We start from the raw sequence: 22296 nt of genomic DNA on the forward strand, positions 1-22296 counted from the left end.
AGGGATTAGAACACCTATTAGGTTTTTATTGCTGTCTGGACCACTGTTACTAGTTCTGGTGACCTGAGGGTCACCAATGAATTCCCCTTATTTGCAGGGATTTTCACTCACTTTGTTTTGGTTATGCCACAGGAAGTGAAGGGAAATCTTTCCAATGTGACACAGATGGCAAATAACTCAACATTAATCAAGTAAAAGTATGGAAGAGCCTGTGAATAAATGCATTCTATGTATGAAGGTAAAAAACTGTGTGCAGCTCCCTCCTTAGACCCCCTAAAGCCTCATACACACTATCAGATTTTCTGCTCATTTTTTCCTTCAGATTTACCAAAACCATATAATATGAGGTCAGTTTCAATTTGTATGCAATCAGGCAGGCCCTTGCACTACATGGTTTTGGTAAATCTGAAGACAAAAATCAGCAGAAACTCAGAGTGTGTATGGGGCTTAATACTTACCTGAGCCCGATCTCGAACCAGTGATGTGCACGAGAGCCTCAGCTCTCCGGGGACTCATACTCCTCTCATTGGCTGAGACAGCAGCAGGAGCCATTGGCTCTCACTGCAGTCAATAACAGCCAGTGAACCAATGAGGAGATATAGGGGCGGAAGCAAGCCTACTTGGGTTACCCCAGAGCTGCTTGCTCTGGGGGCACTCGGGAGGGGCCAGGAGCTCCGACGAGAGACCAGAGAAGATGAGGGCTGCTCTGCAAAACAGCAGGTGAGTGACTTTTTTTTTTTTAAACCAAGCCTTTAAACATCATCTTAACTCTACTAAAGCCCTTAAATGTATAACGTTAACCAATAGATTTATTTCTTCAACGAAAGTGGGAGTTTCACTTTAGTGTGGAAAAGAACAGAAAAGCACATAAGCCTAAGAACAGGCCCTAGCCTGCATCAGCACTAAAAAAATTCAATATGGGGAAAAGAAAAAAAAAAAAACCACAGCAACATTGACTTCACCCTTGTTAGAGTTTCTGTTAACAGTAGATACATCTCTAGTGGGTGACAAAAAGTGTGAATAGGAACAGAGAATTTCTTTACAACCTAATTTGCAAGTTTGCTGTGATAAGAATCACATCAAAACTAATTTTAGTTCCTGGCAAGGCTCTCTTTTAAAGCATCACGGTTATACAGTTCTGAAAACAGTCCTTAGGGAGTTGACACAAATCTGTGAGAAGGAAGTGTAAATTCTCATCATTACTCATCCTGTAATCTAAGAGTAACACAAAGCTTTCAAGTCTAAAGCCTGCTTCTGTAGGCATCATATCAGTGTTTCGGGACACTCCTAAAAATGTAAGCAAGCTAAGATGTAGCATGTTCTAGACATCAGTTAGCCCCCATATACACTATTAGATTTTCTGCAGTTTTTTGTCTTCAGATTTACCAAAACCATATAATGAGGTCAAACATTAAGAGTTTCAATTTGTATGCAATCAGGCAGGCACTTGCACTACATGGTTTTAGTAAATCTGAAGCCAAAAATGTGCAGAAAATCTAAGTGTGTATGGGGCCTTAGTTTTCTGTATTATATCGAACGTGCCATTACTACATGAAGTACTAGGTCTGGCACCCGATGATCAATTTCAGCCACATAAAAAGCAAAGCTTTCATAGCGCATCTAGACAGACGTGCCGATCTTGACTTCAATTCCATGCTGCATGATTCAACGCTCAGTGAACACCAGCACCTTCCTCACAGCGAGCAAATGGTGTAAATTGCCCCAGCTATCACAAAGGATTTTGTTCAATTGAATAAAAAATAAAAACCTGTAAAGCCTTTAAAAAGTGTTGCCTGTGGAGATTTTTAGGTTTCATATTTTGTTGCCATTGCACAGGTATCCAAAATTTTAAATCTGCACATGCTTGGAATCAATTTATATGGTGAAATATCTTTTAAATGATGCCAACAAATTGAGTGTTATATTGTGTTTGTGCACACTAAAATTCTATATTCCTAGGTTATCAGGCAATGTTTTAAGAACAGGGAATTTGATATGATTTTACCAGAGATCATGCATATCGGTAAGCAAAGTGAAATAAAATTATAAGCACTGCAAGCAGACTATGTAAGCCTATTTAACGAGTTAAAGGGGTGGTAAAGGTTTGTTTTTTTTTTTAAAAACAAACATGGTAAACTTACCTCCTCTGTATACAGGTTTTGCACAGATTGGCCTCAATCCTCCTCTTCTGGGGTCCTGGCTCCTTCCCTGCATTGAGCTTCCCCTCAGCGACCCGCATTCCAAGGGGGCACCTGTGGGTGCACACTCCCGAGTTCTGTTGCTGCGTCCATTGCCAGACAGAAGGACTTGGTGCCCCCCCCCCCCCCACTGGATTTGATTGACAGCAGCGGGAGCCAATGGCGGCTGCTGCTGCTATCATTTTATCCAATGAGGACCCGAGACAGCGGCTGGAGCTGCAGGGCTCGTTCTCTTCGCTGTAAAGATCGGGTTCAGGTGAGTTAAAGTGGGGCTCTGGGGGGCTGCTGCACTACAAAAGGTTTTTCACCTTAATGCATATTTACAACCCCTTTAAGGCTAATTTTGGTGTAAGAACAGTGCCTTTAAAGTGAACATGCAATGTCCATCATAGTGTATAAACATTACTGGTAAAAGTGTAAAAAGCTTGCTACACCTTCAAATCTATTTCTCTGTGTAAAGTGGAAACCCTGGACTCCAGACCCAGGCTGTATACATGGAACTTTACTTCTCAAATCAAAATGATATGCCAAAACCTCTACAGGCAGCTGTTCTAGCCTTTTACTGGGGATGCAGGTAGAGCATGGCTTGTACACAAAGTCAAGACTTAGACAACCAGGATCCTCCACTCCCAGAGGGGAACGGAACCTAAGCGCAGCTGTGGTGCCTGGATTTTACCAGCATTTTAATGGACATAGTTGGTTCAGTTTACTAGTTACTTGTAGTGAACCCTTCCTTTGTTCACAGCAGCATCCAAACTCCCAGAAACATGTTTTAAATTTTCCTTGCTTCCATCAGTTGAATACCCAAAGGAAAGGTTTACTTCAATTATTTACTTTATTTTACCAAGAGTGATCTTACCCCTTGCAGTACTGAGGGGCTTCAGGTAAAGTGCCAGCTCTTCCACACACTTTCTGGCCTCCTCATAGTGTTTGGTGTCTTCAGCCCCGCTGCACAGAGTGATAGGCTGCTGCTCAGGTACCTGCAGAGGAAGAACAAGTAGAGAGATGAGAAGAAGGTACCTGCAAATAAAAAATAAAAGCCCACTCTATGACCCTAATTATCCTTGGCTTCTATGTGCAGAAAACAACAGTGACCTGCAAAAAAAAAAAAAAAAAAAAAAAAAAACTACATGCAAAACTCTCTACCTCAGATTACATAAGAAATGAAAACGAAGTGGTTGTAAATTAGAAATATTTTTTTTAAAAGCGGCCCGGATCCTCCTCTTCTGAGATCCCCCGTTGGCACTCCTGGCTCCTCCTCTTCTCGGTGTGCTACCATAGGAAGCCGCTTCCCCATCGTGGTACACCTGCAGCCTCAAACCCGAGCCGTGCTGCCTGTGTCCATATACAGGCAGCATGGCCTGGCCCCGCTCACCAGTCACAGGATATGACTAACAGCAGCAAGGGGCAATGGCTCCCACTGCCTCAGTTAAGCCTGTGACAGCCACTACAGCCGGGAATAGCGCTGGATCAAGCGAGAGCTCAGGTAAATATAAGGTGGGTGAAGGGGCGATACTAATACCTAAACATTTTGTACCTTAATGCAAGGAATGCATTAAAGTGGTTCTAAAGCCAGAAGGTGTTTTTTTTTTTTTTTTTTTTTTTTTTTTTTTAGGAGCCAGTGGCTCCTGCTGCTGTTAATCAAATGCTGTGACGAGGGAGCAGGGGGTTGTTGCTCGCTCTGTGTCAATAGATGCAGACTGGGCAACTCAGGAGTGAGCAGGCATGGGTGCCTCCAATGTAAGTGGCTTTCCCTGGGGCCACCCACCGAAGGAGAAGGGGTCTGGATTGCCGGCAGGGGACCCCAGAGAAGGATGGTCGGGGCTGCTGTGTGCAAAGCCATTGCACAGAGCAGGTAAGTATAACATGTTTGTTATTTTAGTTTAAAAAAAAAAAAAAAAAAAATCCCTGAAAGGTTTAATGTCACTTTAAAGGTAAAAAATGTTTAGGCTTTGGAACAACTAAATATGCATCTGCAGAGAAGAAGACAGTATATTGCAACAGGCAAGATGTGCTTCCGTTCTCTACTTTTATCCAAACTGTACATTTTAGTACAACTGTCCATCATTTAGCTTACCAAAATTAAGAATGAAATGATAGTATAATTATTGTGTGAAGCCCAAACAAGGTATGGTTCAAAGCCAAATTTTCCCTTTCCTTTAGTTTAAAGTGGGAAAGGGTTAGAACTTCAGGCAGATTTGCTTTTGCTGCTGGTGTTGCTCTTTTAGTGACACTCACCACAAACAGAGGAAGAAAGGTAAAATCTCTTCAACAGGTATGCAGTATTAAAATCCTAACTAACTTTAAAACCATTTGTTAAAAACGCACTATAATCTTGGTTTCCAAATCAGAGGCGTGCAAAACAGGGCTTTAAAAGAAACACATGCAACAAAAAAAAAAAAAAAAAAAAAAAAAAACCTGGAAGACCCTACCATGGCCCCCTCAATCTACTAACAACAAAAAAACGACAAAATTGGACTTGCCTGTAAATGCCTTATCTTGTAATATAGTACAGGACCCATGCTGGATATCCATAGACCCCGGGTTATAAACTGTTATCTTTTACCACCATCAGGTACAGCTGCCCGATTCTGGATAAAATGAGTCACGATTTTTTTTTGCTTAGAATAAAGATCGCGGTTCTCTCACGATTCTCGCGGTGTAACATCTTTCACAATAAAAAAAAAAAAAAAAAAAACCTTTACGGTTTCGTTTTTTTAAATTTACATTGAAGTGCACTTTTTCCCAAAAAAATTGCGCTTGAAAGACTGCTGTGTAAATACGGTGTGACATAAAATATTGCAATGACCGCCATTTTATTCTATAGGGTCTCTGCTAAAAACATATGTTTGGGGGTTCTAAGTAATTTTCTAGCAAAAAGTACTGATTTTAAATTGTAAGCAACAAACATCAGAAAAAGGTTTGGTCTTGAAGTGGTTAAACTGGGGGTGGGGGGGTGTTGAATCGAGATCGTGATTTTTGACAATTAATCGTGCCGCTCTACCATCAGGTGATTGGACACTGGCAAAGCTTTTGGACACGCCCCCCCTTGGACGTAGCAATATTAAACTACCCTATTCTGTAAGTTTCACTTTTTCTTGCAGAATAACAAAGGAACACAAGGGAGGGGATGTCTTTTCTGTACTTTACGATAAAAGGAATTTTGACTTGCCTCTAAATTCTATATCTTTAAGAACAGAAAAGACTTCCCCTCCCTTCTGTTCCTTTGTTACTCTCTTTTGGAGCGTGTCCAAAAGCTTTGCCAGTGTCCAATCACCTGATGGTGGTAAAAGGTAACAGTTTAAAACCCAGGGTCTATGGATATCCAGCCTGTGTCCTGTACTGTATGATTACGATAAAAGGAATTTTGACTTGCCTCTAAATTCCATATCTTTATTATGCAGTACAAGACACAGACAGGATATTCATAGACCCTGGGATGTCCCCAAGTAACGAATCAAAAGGGCCTGAGCAACAGGCGGTTGATGTCAGAATGCCCATTAAAACCCCCACCAATCTGGTGGAGTGAGCATTTAAGGGTACTGGAGGTAACATATCCTTCAGGGTATAATCTCTAGCAAGGAGTCATCTTATCCACCTGGCAAAATTGGACTTAGAAGCAGGACGTCCCTGTTGGCAAGAGAAAAAGCCAGTTTTTGCTAGAAAGGCTATGGCTTTTAGATAGACTAACAGCTCTATGTCCAGACCATGGAGGGAATTTCCATGACATGCTTAGGGAGCAGTGCACAAAGGAGGAAGTACAAGGTCTTCAATAATGTGAAAGGCTGACACCAGCTTAGGGTGAAAGTAGGGTTTTGGATTTAGACCACTTCCATTCATGTGAAGAATTAGGAAGGGATCAATTGGCTGTGGCTTGACAAGCTACAGCAATTGCCAATTGCAGGGTTGGACCTGCAAATGAGAACCTTTAAAAGCATATCAAATTTTCTGTCTGCACATTCCTTAAATAAAAGGAACAACTTCCATAAAAGATGAAAGATGCTTAAAACTGTGCCAAAATGATCTACTACTGGAACAGTTTACAGTTAGTAAATTCTCCCACTGGATATAGCTCAGCAAGGATTCTCAGAGAAGTGAACACCTTGTCAGGTGAAACCCAGATGTCATAAAATTACCCGTTCTATTTCTTCATGAATGACAAATGTCTTTTTAGACTTTGCAGGTCTCTTAGTACCCAGAGGGGCCAGGTGAGACTGGGAAGGATCAAATGCAGAAGTGAGCATAGCTACATTAAAAAGCATACTGTGTGAACCTATAGTATCAGGAGTATGAGAGGCTGGGGATGAGAAATCTGCCTAGTCCTCCTCTAACAATGCCTCTGGGTCTTCTTCAAAGTTTTCAATGTCTATCTCTTCTCAAGGAGATAGTTTCATTTTCCACTCAGGCAGAGAAGGTGGTGGCGGAGAAGCAGTCTGGTGCTTTTGGGCTCTGGACAGTGATGACTGAATTAAGGCTATTAGCTGTCCAAGAATTCTGCCGAGAAATCTACATTCATCAGATAGGCTGCTTGTTACATACCTGAGCTATAGCTAGAATCAGATGCATAGACAGTTGTTAAAATAAGGTCCTGGTCTGATGCAAATGTCACTGAGTGTTTTGCAGACAATCGGCAGAGTAAATTCTTGCTTGAGCTTTTCCCACAGTTCCCTCGGTCTGATTTCCATTGAGTGAGGGTATTCCCCTGTGCGGTACGCACGGAGTAGGGTGCAAAAATGGGGTTAATGTGTCCGGAAAAGGATACAAAGCAACCCTGGTGTCAACCGTCTTGTAGCCAAGTCCTCATGGCAAAAGGGCGGCTAAACCACCTCAGTTTAGTGTCCGGCAGCTGTCTCCTCTGACTGCAGTAAGCTGGCAGTAGGGAGCGGTGTGGTGCGTGTCTCAACAGATCACATACAGATTATTTTGTAGGAACTAATGATGCTTCATTCATGTCGCTGTACAGCAGCGCAGTGCACTGCACTGCTGTAAAGTGACAAGCAAACCTGTGAAGTGCACTGCAATAAAATACAGCATGTCTTCGCAGCTCACTGAACCACACCTCTGGGGTGCATTGCAGTGTGAATTGAACAGGCAGAAAGCAATAGTTTTCTGAGTGTCTCAGCAGTGACCTGCATTCTTCCAGTGCAGTAAAACACAGGTCACCAAAATATGTGTGAACAGGGCCTAAGTCTCATACTTGCAATAAGACATCCTTCATCGTCCGATAAAAGGACAAATCCATTTTACCTTTTTACATCGTTGGTCCCTGCATGAGTCCAGGCTTTGCCCGTCATGGTGGGTATACATTGGAGGGGTGTTCAGGGACAGAGAACCATAGGATCTATATAGCACCCTGCGACTAACTGCACACATTGCATCAAATGCTAAGGTTAGCGCCCAAGCAAGATCCAGTGCTCAAAAGCAACAGGTGGGGTGTGAATACAGTTCCTGAGGTATAACAGAGGTTGCACCAATTTGAATGCACTGCTTCTATTGTTATAGTAGAAGGCAGTAAAGAGCTGACTGAATTAACTTCCGTAGTTAAGTGTAGAGACGTCTTCCTAAGGGAGAAGAAGTCCATCGCCAACAGGACGCTAAAAAAAAATAAAAAATAAAAAAGTCTCAAGAAGTTGGGTGGGGTTATGGACGTACACCCAAAGGGTACATGTCCAAAAGCTCTGCCAGTGTCCAGACACCTGAAGGTAGCATCCTTTAACCCAGGGTCTATGAACATCAAGCCTGTGCCCTATACTGTACAATCAGAACAGTAGGGCTTAAATATCTGAATTACAGTGAAAATCTTCACACAAGTTCACAACACAAGGCTTTACACTTAAATAGTTGGTGTAGTTCTGTCATCTTAGGACTCGCCACCAGATACAATTGATAAAGTATGCTGTATAGTGCGATTTCACAGGCACAGCAATGCAATTTTAAAGATGTTCATTTAATTGCCTTGAAAGAAGAATGTCAGGCAAACAATGTACCCAATTTGCAGCATTTCCAAATGAACAGCTATGCATAGCTCTAAAGGAAACAAACTTCACTGACTGAATTTTTGGATTACCAAATGCAGCAAACTGCAAAGAAACACATCTGGTGTTAATAAGCCCTTGTCTATTACCAATTCCAGAACAGTCAAGTAATTTCACAGAGTTTACCTGTAGAAGAGTGTCAGTATGTTTATTTCAACAGACTGTCCAAGTAGTGAAACCAACTGACTACTGCTTAGGAATTCATGTGGCTTATATTAAAGTTGTTGTAAAGGCAGATTTCTTTCTTCACGCATTCTATGCATGAAGATAAAAAACCCTCTGTGTGCAGCAGCCCCCCACAGTCCTCCTAATACTTACCTGAGCCCCATCTCTATCCAGTGGTGTCCATGAGTGCCTTGGCCGTCTGGGACTCTTTCCTCCTTGCTGCTTGCTGTGGGGGCACTCGACAGGAGGGTGGGGCCAAGAGCACCGCAGAGGGACCCGAGAAGAGGAGGATCTGGACTGCTCTATGCAAAACCACAATTATTAAATGTTCTAAGGACGGTGGCATTTTTTTTTTCCCGAGCACAACATTCGATTTAAAATCTGGGATTCTAGCATGCCAATATCGTGTCAAGAATTCTGCTGACCACTTTAGCTTAACTCTGATCATACACAAAAAAACGTGGGACAGCTTTGTTTTGGCATGTGGTACAATCATAGCTATATCAGAGCCAGGACAGAAAGCTACATCTAGGATAAAGCTTGGTACACACTAGTTTTTTTTTTTTTACTTCAACCCAACGAATGAAAACCAGACAGCTATGGTCAGAGCCGCTGTACTAACAATCCAACCCAAAAAAAAACAAAAAACTATTACATACAGCTTTTTTTTTTTTTCCAGCGCAGTGGGTTTGCTTTAGAAGCCAACACATCCCAAAACTGCCGTGTGAATAGAGCCTAGTGAAAATCCACTTTTGTCATTTCAATATAGTTTTAACAAAAAATAAATAAATAAATAAATAAATACTGTGTGACGTCACAGGGAAGGTTTTGCAGCTCAGTGCCTCCTTCACAGCCTTAAATTAGTCTCTCAGTCTATAGAATATTCTAGGGATGCAACAAAATTTCAGCCAAAAATGTTGTTTTGCCATTTTGCCGATAAAGAAAAAAGTGACAATGGTGCTAAAAATGCATGTGATTTTGCTGTGCTTATGGTGTGTTTTTCATAGGTCGTGTGACTCAAAAAGCGAATCAAAAACATATCACGGGTGCGTTACTGATACATTCTTGCTGCGTTTACAAAGATTTTTAACACCACAATGAAAGCACAACGGACCAGTGTGAAGACAGACAGCATTTAAAAGGGATGCATTTTTCTTGAGCTTTTCTTACGCTAAAGGTGTCGATAATAAATGAATGATATTAAGTAGTCGAATATAAAACAATTATATATAAAGATATATATTTTTGTTTTTTAAACTGTCATTTTCAGTTTCGGTCAAATGCATCCTGTATTTCTAATTTAGGTTTCGGCGCCAAAAAAATGTCAATTCGGTACACCTCTAGAATATTCAAGAGATACATAGACATAAATATTACTCAGTGATTCCGCACAGGAAACAAGGAATATAGGTGATGGGCAAGCAAGAAAACCTCTGCACATATGTAGTTGGAAATGTACAAGTTTTGCTTTTGCACAGCAGGCACCTCGGAGTTGTCTGCATATACCTTTACCTTCCCTTGTGTCAGGGATCCCCTGAAATTCAGGTTGTAAGCTGTAAATATGAAACTTCATATTTAGTGGATTAAAGAAATTTACAGGATTTTCTATTTTTGTGCACCACAACAATAAAAAATAAAAAAAGAATACACCACCAAAACTAGTTGTTGAAGCGCATTCTTACAGTGCCATGAGTCAGGATATCTCACTGAAACCTAGGAAGGCCTACCCTCCCTGTGACACAAAGCTGTATTCCAGGGCGCAGACACACAAATTGCAGTTTCAAGGGTGATTAATCCACAAAAAACTCAGGAGACATCCTTCCTCATACAGATAAATGATGAGCTGTGGATCTATCCCATCCAAGGAGGTGGCTCACTAATGTTTAACTGCCCAATGATCGGTATTTATGGAAAGCAATGGTAAATATAAACCAAGGCTTGGCTCAGTACGGAATATGTGAATGATGCACAAAAAATAAATGAGGCAGTATTTAAAGTGGATGTAAACCTGATTTTTTTTTTCTTTAATATATAGATCATAAAAAAGTGACAGGTGAGAGTGACAGGTGATTTACATATCTCGTGCACTAGCCTAAGAGACATGCAGTATTTTTTAATTCCCTCCCCCACTCCTTTCTTCAGCAGTTCTGCAAGGATTGGCTGTTCCACACCTCAGCATGATTTGGCATGAAGTCATGTGGTTACTTTCCTGTCTTTTCACTGGATGTTAGAGATCATAGCAGAAGTTCAGTGTAAGAAATACACAGGAGAAAAATGCATATTGACAAGGGGAGTGTAGAGGTGGGCGGGGAGTCGGACATAACGACTCCACCCACTGAGCTCCAGACAACAGACCCACCCATAGAATCTGCAGTTTTTCGGGTCTAATAACAGACAAGAGGGGAGCCATTTGACAGGTAAAGATACATACAGGAAGCATGTATATCCTTATAGATAACCCCTTTGGCAGTAGTTTAGAAAGGATGACATTGGGTTTACATCCACTTTAATGCATTCCAAAAGGTGCATTTTTTTTTTTTTTTTTTAATGAAAATATGGAAAAAAGTCAAGTCCTTTGTATCTGTGCTGGCCACAACAATCAGTTTTAAATTTGGTGCAAAAAAACATATAAACACAGACTGATAACTCTAGCCATCATGTAAACTGTCCATATCTCTTAGAAGTAAAAACATCATAAATAAATTAAAGAGCATGCCCAGGTGGTGTTTAGGTCATGCAATTTTGTAAACCGTAGAGAATATTCACAACCTCGGTTTCTTATTGCCGTTAATGTCCGCTATAGTCCGTTTGTCCTGAAGACAACTGTCAGCAGAACAGGATGTGAAAAATCTTCCACTTGGAACACCTGTTGTGCCTCCAGGACAGGAAGTTAAAGGATATCTAAAGTCAAATCATAAACTTGTTTGTTCTCATACCAACACTATCAGCTAATAAAATGCTAGCTAGGCATACTGTATTTTACATAAATATATTTCTTCTATGTCTCTCCATGACGCATGTCTCTTTCGCTTGTGTCCTGTAATCTCTGCATGCTAATGCAGTGCCTTTCCACTCCTTTTGAGAACTACATGACCCACTTTACATTGCGGTCAACAAGCTTTGATAAGGTGTTGTGCAGGGGTGTTTCCTATAATCACTCCTCTTCCTTACCATTCTCATCTTCAGCACATTTGATGGACAAATACTGCTGCTGTCACTGATGAACATCCAGACATAACTTATAGCTTCATAGAAAAGCTTGCTGTAAGGCCCCTTTCACACTGGAGTGGTTTGCAGGACTTATTGCGCTAAAAATAGCGCCTGCAAACCAACCTAAAACTGCCGCTGCTGTTTCTCCAGTGTGAAAGCCCGAGGGCTTTCACACTGAAGCGGTGCGCTGGCAGGAGAGAAAGAAAAAACTCCTGCAAATAGCATCTTTGGAGCGGTGAATTCACCGCTCCTGCCCATTGAAATCAATGGGGCAGCGCGGCGCTATACGAGCGGTTTTAACCCTTTTTCGGCCGCCAGCGGGGGTTAAAACCGCACCGCTAGTGACCGAACACCGCCGCTAAAATGACGGTAAAGTGGCGCTAAAAATAGCGCCGTTTTACCGCTGACGCCCCCACCACCCCAGTGTGAAAGGGGTCTTATGGGTGACATGGCTGTGCATATTCAGAAAAGATGAGAAATTTATTGTCTCTGCATTCTAGGAAGTTGGTCAAGTAGGATTATTCTACAGGTATGCTCAGTGACCTACAGAGCAGTTTATTTAAAACTAAGCTAAAATACATAGAAATTAAATGGCTTATCACAAACTATTTTTACTTTTGACCATTGATACACTTTAAATAAGGAGTTTGGGGGTAACAAAACAAAAAAAAAAAAAAAGTTTTTTTCGTCATACTTACCTGTAAAATCCTTTTCTTTGAGTACATCATGGGACACAGAGTCAGGCTAATATTCATTACCTGCTGGGACGTCCCAGAGCAATAGCTTTGAGGGGAGGGAGAAACCCTGCCAAATGATAGCCAACAGAACTTATACGGCAGCCCGCAGTACAATGCGGCCGAATCCTCGGCTGCTCGAACATCAACTTGACAAAAGTTTTGTAACTTATGCACTGAAGACCAAGTAGCAGCCTTACAAATCTGAGCCACAGATACTTGATGGCGAAAAGCCCAGGAGGTTCCTACACCCCTGGTAGAATGAGCTATCATCCTAAAGGGTGGAGCTTCAGGTTTCAGGCCGTAGGCCTGAATGATCAATTGCCGGATCCAATTGGCAATGGAAGCCTTAGAAGCTGCCTGCCCCTCCTTGGGTCCTTTTGGTAAAACAAAAAAGGAGTCTGATCTTCAGATCTCCGCAGATCTAGACAAATAAACCTGGACTGCTTGGACAATGTGCATTGAGTGCAGTCGCCGCTCTTCTACTGAGCGAGGCCAAGAGAAAAAAAGAAGGAAAGGTAATGTCCTGTTTTAAATGAAAGGCCGACACCACTTTTGGCAAAAAGGATGGAACAGGTCATAACACGACCCTGTCCGGGTGAAGGATCAAGTATGGTTTCCTGCGCGAAAGGGCCGCCAACTCCGACACCCTTCTAGCCGAGGTGATGGTCATCAGAAAAGCTAGCTTGCGTGACAGCAAGTCTAATGTAAATTCCTTGATAGGTTTAAATGGTTGTTTCTGTAACACAGACAGCACCAAGTTCAAGTCCCAAGGACACATAGGTGACCTAATGGGGGGAAACAAGCGAGTTGCCCCCTGCATAAAGGTTCAGATCAGTGAATGGGAAGCTAAAGGACTTTGGAAGAATACTGATAGGGTCGAAACTTGACCTCTGATTGGCTTTTAGTACAATTTGATTTCCACAGCTGACTGTAGAAAAGAGAGAATTCTCCCAATCACGTATTTCCGAGGATGCCATTTTCTGGCTTCACATCAAGCAATACAAGTCTTCCACACCTTATGATAAATTTTCCTAATGACACCTTTTCTAGCATTCACTAGGACAGATACTACTGATCCTGAAATGCCACGGTCCTTTAATGCCCTGGCTTCAATAGCGAAGCCGTAAAATTTAGAGACTGTACACTGGGGTGGAATATAGGACCTAGACAGTAGATCGGGGCGACATGGAAGCATCCATGACCTGTCTATTGTCAGTCTCACAATCTCCGGGAACCAGGGCCTTCTGGGCCAGGCTGGAGCCAACAGAATGACTGGAACCCCATCTTTCCAAATCCTGCGCAACAAATGTGGAAGGAGAGGGATCGGAGGGAAAGCATAAACCAGGGAGTACTGTCTCCACGGAAATATCAGAGCATCTGCTCCAATTGCCAGAGGATCCCTTGTTCGGAACACAAATTGCGAGCCAAGCCCCTATGTAAGGTGAGATTGATGAAAAACAAAAAAAAGTGGGTTCAGTGTCACTTTAATCCTATTACAACATGCAAATGTCTTCAAAGCAATTTCTATGTATATTTAGTGATTATATATGTACATAGGTCAGCCATATTTTCTCGTTACATATAAAGACTGCTTCCTGGTTGTGTAACTGACCTCATCTCACTGCAAGCCTACCAGACAAACTCTGAAGTTTCTAATTACGTGGAAGATACACAATTGATGGGCAGAAACCAAAGTAACTTTGCCTGGGTTTTAGGTCATACAAAATTACTCAAGACAAGCTTCTTCTACCCGTGGCAACAAAGATACATTTTTACACACAAAAAAGCTAATAAATGCCCTACTAATTTTTGTGACTTGATGAAAGATCCATTTAGGAGATTATAAAGAATGTAATACTCTGGGGTGACTGGTTTGATCAACTGAATCACAATTAAGATGTACTCACCTGAGCTCCCACCAGCTGCAGCAAGGCAGAGTTGACAGGCAGCAGTTCAATGTCTGTGTTTATGGTGGTCTGGTCAAACGGACAAGCCTTGCGGTGAAGCTTGTTCAGGCACATCTTGCAGACGGTGTGCCCACAACCCAAGCTGATGGGCTTCCGGATGGTTTCGTCGAATGTCTGTGTGCAAATAGGACAGGACAGAAAGTCGGTCCATTGTGGCGCTTGTACAGGCATGTTGTCCCACTTGAAAATAGGAGCTTGCAAAGCAAAGGGTAGGGAGCTTAAGCACAGATTCCACTGGAATCAAAAAACCTTTCCAAAATAAAGTTTGTCTTTCTTATATATCTTCTGTAAATACAGACAGTCAGCACATAGTAGAAGATGTGACCTAAAAGAGAGAGAGAAAAAAAAAAAAAAAAAAAAAAGAGAATTAGATCAAAATGACAGACTAAGGAAGAACTCTGATCAAAAGCACTTGTATAGGTTATACTGACAGAGCCGTTTACATTTCTAAATATAACCTATCAAAGCAACCAATTTGCTCATTCCTCTGATTTTTCTGTCTTGCAGAGTAACAACCTCTTCACATCTGACATTTCCAGTTGTGTCAGCTGCCTGGTCCACTGCTAATGCTGTGGTTCCTCTTACCCACCCCTACATCCCCACAGAATACAGTAGTGACAAATATTTCTAACACGGGCTGCTGTTTTTGAGCTTAGTGAAAAACATTAAAGTAAAGCATACTTTATTTTTTATTGTTTATTTTTATGTTAACCTGTGCCTTCTACACATGGAGCATGTAAGCTTGTGTGCCCAACCAATCCCAAGGTTTTAGTGTGCCCAGGAAACAAAGGTGCAGTGTCCAGTCCCACTGTCTGCAGCCTGTCAAAGTCTATGGCAAGTTGAAATACTCTGCGGTTAGAGGGGGCTGAATGCTGTACCCAGCAGTGTTTAGTGAGAGTGATGTTTAGAAACTAAACTAGAACAAATGAATTAAGCAAAACTGTTTAGAAACCAAGCTGGTACAATAAATAGTGGACAAACGGCAATGAAAAAAACTAATACCCCGTACACACGCTCAGAAAATCGTACAGAAAATACCGCTTTCGAAGTGATCGTATGATAATCGGATCATTAGTACAGAGCTTTTCGAGAGCCGATCAGGACAGTTCATCCGATAGTATTCTATCGGACATGCAGGAAATTTTTTTTTCGTACGATGCCAGATCGTACGATTTTCGTTTAATCAGTACAGCTATCGTTTCGAAAATGCAATACAAATGCATTACAACTAGAGGTCGACCGATATGGGTTTTTCTCTGGCCGATGCCGATGCCGATATTTAGAAATCGCGGTGGCCGATGGCCGATATATGATGCCGATTTTTTTGGGCCGATATATTAGGCCGATTTTTTTTTTTTTTTTCTTTTTCCCCCTTCATCTCATAAAATCTAACAGTTAGACCCCTTTCACACTGGGGCATTTTTTTAGGCTAAAAATAGCGCCTGTAAAGTGCCAGTAAAACGGCTCCCCTCCAGTCTCAGTGTGATATCCCGAGTGCTTTCACACTGAGGCGATGCGCTGGCAGGATGTAAAAAAAAAAGTCCTGCAAGCGGCATCTTTGGAGCGGTGTATACCGCTGCTCCACCACTCCTGCCCATTAAAATGAATGCGCACCGCTGCCGAAGCACCTGCATAACGTTTTGGCAGCAGCACTTCAGGGGCGCATTTAACCCCTTCCTCGGCCGCTAGCTGGGTTATAAGCGCCCCGCTAACAGCCGAATAGCGCCGCTAAAATGACGGTAAAGCGCCGCTAAAACTAACAGCGTTTTACCGTCAACGCATGCCCGCTCCAGTGTGAAAGCAGCCTTAAGTAATAAGTGATACAGAAAATTTTTTACATTTAAACATTTATTGAACAAAACAAACCTCCAATCAGTTCACTTGTATGTAGAATTTAGATTAAAAAAAAAACTATATCTTAAATATTAAATACACAAAAACAGGTAATCAAAACTTTTGGACGAAAAAAAAAAAATGGGCTAACTTTACTGTTTTATTTTTTTTTTTTTTTAATTAGTGTATTTTTAAAAAAAAAATTGCGTTTGAAAGACCGCTGCGCAAATACCGTGTGACATAAAATATTACAACAACCGCTATTTTATTCCCTAGGGTCTCTGCTAAAAAAAATATATATAATGTTTGGGGGTTCTAAGTGATTTTCTAGCAGAAAATACAGGATTTTTACTTGTAAGCAACAAAATATCAAAAAAGATTTAGTCTTTAAATGGTTAAACTGAAAACTTCTCCACGGAGTTCAGTCTATTGATAAAAAGAACCCGAAGAGATACAAATGTATCTTCTTATCAGATTTGGCAGGCTGCCCAGAGGAGGAGAGAAAACAAACTTCAAACAGCTTGCAATTGACTTCTATTACAGAAGTCATTTGCAAGTCCCGCTGAAGTTATAATCGGCTTTTTTTATCAGCACAATCGGCCGATGCCGATTAAGTAAAAAAAGCCAAATATCGGCCGATATATCGGCCGGCCGATATATCGGTCGACCTCTAATTACAACACATGACATCACTTCCGAATTTTATTTCTGTCGTGCAGGAATTTTCGTGACTTTAGTAAACTCATCAGATTCAATCTGAGATCAGCATGCAATAACAAACGGATGATCATTCGTCCGATAATCTCATCGTGTGTATGGGGCATAACACTTTGAAAACCAAACATTTGGTCTGAATGTACATTTTATTGTCTCAATTGTTCCCAATTTGCTTAAACATAGTCTTAAATTTTAAATAGTTTGTTCTAACATATCAAGTAACACATCTGAGACTTAAATCTCACACAAAATTAGTTTTCCAGGGTTGAAGGAATGCATTCTTTGTACTCATGCCACTTTAACTGCATTAATTCACAAAACTGTATGTATATTTTATATTATAAACACCGCGTGCTTCCTAGGACAATGCAAACAAATCAGCTGTAGAAAGTATAAGGCTAAAGGCACTGTAGGCTCAACAATATTTATATTAGCTAGAATCCCACCCTCTGTGCTCATCTGATCCTAGTTTTACATGACTGTTAATAGCCCAATCTTCCTGAACTCTGAGCTAATCATCAATAAAAGATATTGCAAGGCACTTAGTGGTGCCTGGAATTTTGACAGCCTTGTAGTACTAAACACCTAAAATGTTGCTGTTGTAATCACTATAATAACCACATAACTACTAGCAGAAATATTATAAGTGGTGGGTCTGTCTATCTCAGATGTAAATAAAAGTGTGAAAACACTTATGAAGGATAAAGTCGGTAGATGTTTCTACTAAAGAGGCAGATGAAAGTTTGGTCTTTTACACAACCAGAGCAAAGTTGGTTTTATTGGTGTATAAGAATATTTAACACATGAACTGTACGTTTTATGATAAAGCACTGACTACTACATATTACAAAACTTTACTGTGCAAGTTAATGTGCTCATCGGGTTGCTAATCCTATTGCTAGTCACAGATGATACATATAGTTACTTAATGCAGAGATCCACATTACGTTTCATCTCAAAATAAGATGGCAATAAGAATAAGCAGGATATAGGCACCCTGTGTTGCTTGCTTTCAATAGCCTGACGTAATATCACTTCCGCGGTATCATTTAAAGCTATAGTACAAAATTGTAACCCAAAACAGACTTCTGAACACAATAGAACTACAATCCTAATACCTCAGTCATTAAAACAATGTCACGTGTGCCCCCATAGGACAGAGCTTTCTGGGGGGGGGGGGGCAAACACTGATGAGGAGGAGGAGCAAACAGCGCTGGCGGGGCACCCAAGAACAGGGGGTTCGGGGCTGCTCTGTGCAATACAATTTCTCAGGGCAGGTAAGTATACCACGTTGATTATTTTCTGAAAAAAATTAAGCCTTTACAACCACTCCAAGCTGCCACAATTGCTAGTGAGACATGGATGGGCCTTAGGGGTAATTCTAAATCTCATCTTCAACCTCACCTAAGCTATTAAACCAAAGATAATGACAAAGCCAATGAGGTTGTGCATGCTCAAGACAGATCTACACTCTCTCTGTAGAACTAAGCCTTATGGCCCGTACACACGATCAGAAAGTCAGCAGTAAAATTTTGTCCATCTAAAAGATAGGTTTTCTATTTAAGATACATTAATTTAGTTTATTCAGCATGAAATTGAGTTTAGTTATGTAGCATGAGGCTGTATATTCTGCAATATTTACATTTTTGGTAAACTCAATCAATGAATCCAAGCTCTGTGCGCTGAGATAACATGCACTGCATTCATGTGTCATTCACACAATTTCACAGTAACCATGAGATAAAACAAAGTTCAGGAATATTTCTTTTCCCGTTTTGCAAATCTATGTACACTACAAACTGTATGATTGAATCGGTTCTGATATTGCTGTTTTACTAACCCGACAACTTATTATTCTAAATAGGAAACCTTCATTTTGTTTGCAAATATTAAAAAGATTCTAACTACCAGCAAGAATAAGTCTTTACATTTAAAAGAGAACCTGTCATTTCAGATCCATCATGGCAGCGCCTGTTAGCGGCATCCACTCATCTGCTGCCGCCACGTCCCTCACCATGTTGTGTTATTGTCGCATCACCAGCCGTCCCATTAAAACGAATTTGGACTGCCGGTGACTCAAGAGCGGCTCAGAGGAGGAGCGGCTGCGGGACGGAGGTGACAGTTGCTCTTTAAAAATTATGATTTAAATCAAGCCTTTTTACTAGCGATTTAAATCAAATCCACCCTGAAAAGAACACATACAAAACAATTCAACACATTACGTCACTGACGTTGAATTCTGACGTACGAAAATATTCTTATGGTGAGTAACCTCTTAATTTTCATTGAATTTATATACACATAAAAAACATTAAAAAGGACCATGAAAATGAAAAGGCAGCTTGTTCTGCAACTCCCCTAGCTAACATTAAGTGAAACCAAAAAATAAGGAAAAAAGTCCCCACCCCCCTTACACCTGTACTTTCAGACACTTCCTGTAGGCAATGACGACATCACTGAGCATTCTCCAGGAATCCTGGCAACTCTGAAGAGAACAAAATACACAAGACGTTGCACCACCACTCTTCAACAACGACTTTTTGTTAAGTTTTTCAAGAATTCAAGAAGGTTCAGTGAAGTCACCCTCCCCTTGGAATGCTTGCTAAAAAAGCTGGGGTGTAAAGTAAGGATGTTACTTTTTCTTTTCTGTTGGCTTTTCTTAATGGGGGATGCAAAATAAACAGACCTTGCCATTTCATGCAAAGTCTGCTTTCAACTGCTACACCACATTGAGAAGAAATTGCAAGGGAATTTCCTAGATATTAGCTGCTCCCAAGCTTGCCTACAATTTAGCTTGCGGAATGAGAAGAGCAATGATTCACTAGCATCCAAATGCGCAGGTTTCTATGTTGAGGGAGGAGGTGTAGTTTTCCTACCACATTAACCTGGTTTGTTTTGGCCATGTCATTCATGCTATTTTGTATTTGTAGTCTGAGTCATAGAAACAGGAAGACAGCAGAAAAAGATAAGAATAAATAAAAGGTTTCACGTGTTTAGTCTTACTCATATGAGGAAGTTCTCACTAGTAAAGAGCTGCAGATAGCTACACTTGCCTACAGACTTATGACCCCGTGGGTAGTAAAGGTCGCCTCACACATGGTTAAGAATAGAGCGCTAGTGACACCGAGTGGCACGTGGGGGGTCCAAATATAGAAGTCACTGGCTGAGCAGCACACGGCCTGAGCTGTCGTTTCATATATACTGCACTTTGTCGTGTGCATTCCACTTCAAAATTATCAGAGAACACTCAATACCCACAGAATACAGGGAAATTAACATAATTTTCAAGAGCCTAGAGATAAATTTGTGTACCTAGAAAAGATAATAAACCTACTTTAGCTGGGCACTTAAACCCCCTTCCTGCCCAGACCAATTTTCAGCGCTGTCACTATCTGAATGACAATTGCGCGGTCATGCAACAATGTACCTAATGAAATTTTTATCATTTTTTTCACACAAGTACAGCTTTGTTTTGGTGGCATTTAATCACCACTGGTTTTTATTTTTTGCTAAACAAAAAAGGACATTTTTTGAAAAAAAAAAAAAAAAATGATGTTTCATAGTTTGATATAAAAGTTTGCAAACAGGTAATTTTTCTCCTTCATTGATATGCACTGATGAGGTGGCACTGATAGGCACAGATAAGGCGGCACTGATGGGTACCATTGATAGATGGCACTGGTAGGTTGCACTGATGGGTGACATTGATAGGTGGCACTGTGGGCACACATAGCTGGCACTGTGGGCATTGGTAGGTGGCACTGTGGGCACTGGTAAGTGGCACAGATGAGCTGGCAGCTGCTCTCCTTGATCAGGACTGATGTCCCTCTGACAGCCACCGGTGATGGCATTATTTTTCTCCTCACACTATCAGTGTGAGGAGAAAAAATAGCCAATTACCGGCTCTGTTTACATCACATGATCAGCTGTCATTGGCTGACAGCTGATCATGTGGTATGGGGTTGGGGTCGACCCCTTACTTCGATCTGTGATTCAGCGAGTCTGACTCGCCGATCATAGAGCGCGACGCGCACACCCTGCAGGGGGTGGACAGGCCGCTCGAGCACAGGAGGACATCTATCGACGCCCCCCTGGTAAAGTAGGTCCGCGCTGTAGCTGTCATTCGGCTATAGCACAGATCTGAAGCGGTTAAAGTGATTGTTTGCCTTTCCCAATAAACTGTCTATGCAGGTAAGGAGTACCTGTAGAAGAAAGCTAACTGCGCAGATTTGGTTAAAGTGCATTTTCATTTCTGCAGTCAAATTTTTATAGGTGATCACATAACCTCTGTTCTCAGCTGCATAAGGGGTTGAGAGGTGGGGTGGAGAAGCACCAGCACAATGCTCTTCTCAGTGAATGGCTGTGCAGCGGGGAAATGGGTGAGCACAAGTCTGATAATTGGAGGATGACAGGCAGGCTGTTCCCTCAGCACAGCCACAAAACTGACGACGCTGGGAGGAATGTGCTCTCAAGCTTAGTGAGGTCAGTTTTTAAAAGGAAAGGAAAGGAACTGGCAGGATCACCAGGAATATCCCAAAAAAGGAATACATAGAGAAAAGTATATTTTTTAACACAAGGTACGACAGACACATACACTATACTGTCAAAAATATTGTGACGCCTGCCTTTACATGCACATTAACTTTAATGGCCCACACTTTGCCGCTATAACAGCTTCAACTCTTCTGGGAGTGTGTCTATGGGAATCTGCACAAAGTCCTGACCTCAACCCGATAGAACACCTTTGGGATGAATTAGAGCGGAGAGCATTCTCGTCCAACATCAGTGCCTGATCTCACCAATGCCCTTCTGGAAGAATGGTCATAGACACACTCCTAAACCTTGTGGACATCCTTCCCAGAAGAGTTGAAGCTGTTAAAGCTGCAAACGTGGGCCAACTCAATATTGTGCCCTGCAGACTAGGACAGGGATGCCATTAAAGTTGTAAGGGCAGGCATCCCAATACTTTTTGTAATATAGTCTATCAGCAATAGGAAATGCTGGAGTAAGGTACACTATATACTTTAATTATGACAAAAAACTCCTTCCTCGTAAGAAAACTAAAGAGGATTTTCACTGAAGTTATCAGAAAAGAGCATCTAAAATGGTAAAGAGAATTTTTTTTGTTTTTTTTTGTTTTTTTTTTAATTATGCTATGCGAGTGAGAGCATGTAACAAATTAGGTGTTCTCCTAATATGCCTGCAAATGTTAATTACATAAGTTACAGTGCATACCACCTCAACCCTAACTGCCCAAAAAGCCTACTTGCTAGCTCCGTCAAAGCAAGTAGGCTCCAAATTAAAGCGGAGTTTCGCGAAAAAAAATTTTTTAGATGTCAGCAGCTGCAAATACTATAAGGTACTATAATACTATAGCTGCAAATAAATAAGGACACTCACCTGTCCCGGGGTCCAGCGATGTCGGCACCCGAGA

The 22296-nt window shown here is 41.3% G+C and overlaps 1 protein-coding gene across 6 annotated transcripts in view; it reads right to left on the reverse strand.

The window, feature by feature from the left end:
• The window catches only part of RC3H1 (ring finger and CCCH-type domains 1), a 132895-nt gene that overhangs the window by 56579 nt on the left and 54020 nt on the right, over positions 1–22296 (reverse strand). For all 6 annotated transcript variants that reach the window (XM_073593430.1, XM_073593432.1, XM_073593431.1 and 3 more), the window contains exons 2-3: positions 14253–14637; positions 3058–3178 (exon numbers count right to left, since the gene is read on the reverse strand). In XM_073593430.1, the coding sequence (XP_073449531.1) occupies positions 3058–3178; positions 14253–14483 (352 nt within the window). In that variant the 5' untranslated portion in view covers positions 14484–14637. The remainder of the gene's footprint in view (positions 1–3057; positions 3179–14252; positions 14638–22296) is intronic.

This window comes from Aquarana catesbeiana, linkage group LG07 (genome assembly GCF_042186555.1).
Source record: "Aquarana catesbeiana isolate 2022-GZ linkage group LG07, ASM4218655v1, whole genome shotgun sequence".
Taxonomy (NCBI): domain Eukaryota; kingdom Metazoa; phylum Chordata; class Amphibia; order Anura; family Ranidae; genus Aquarana; species Aquarana catesbeiana.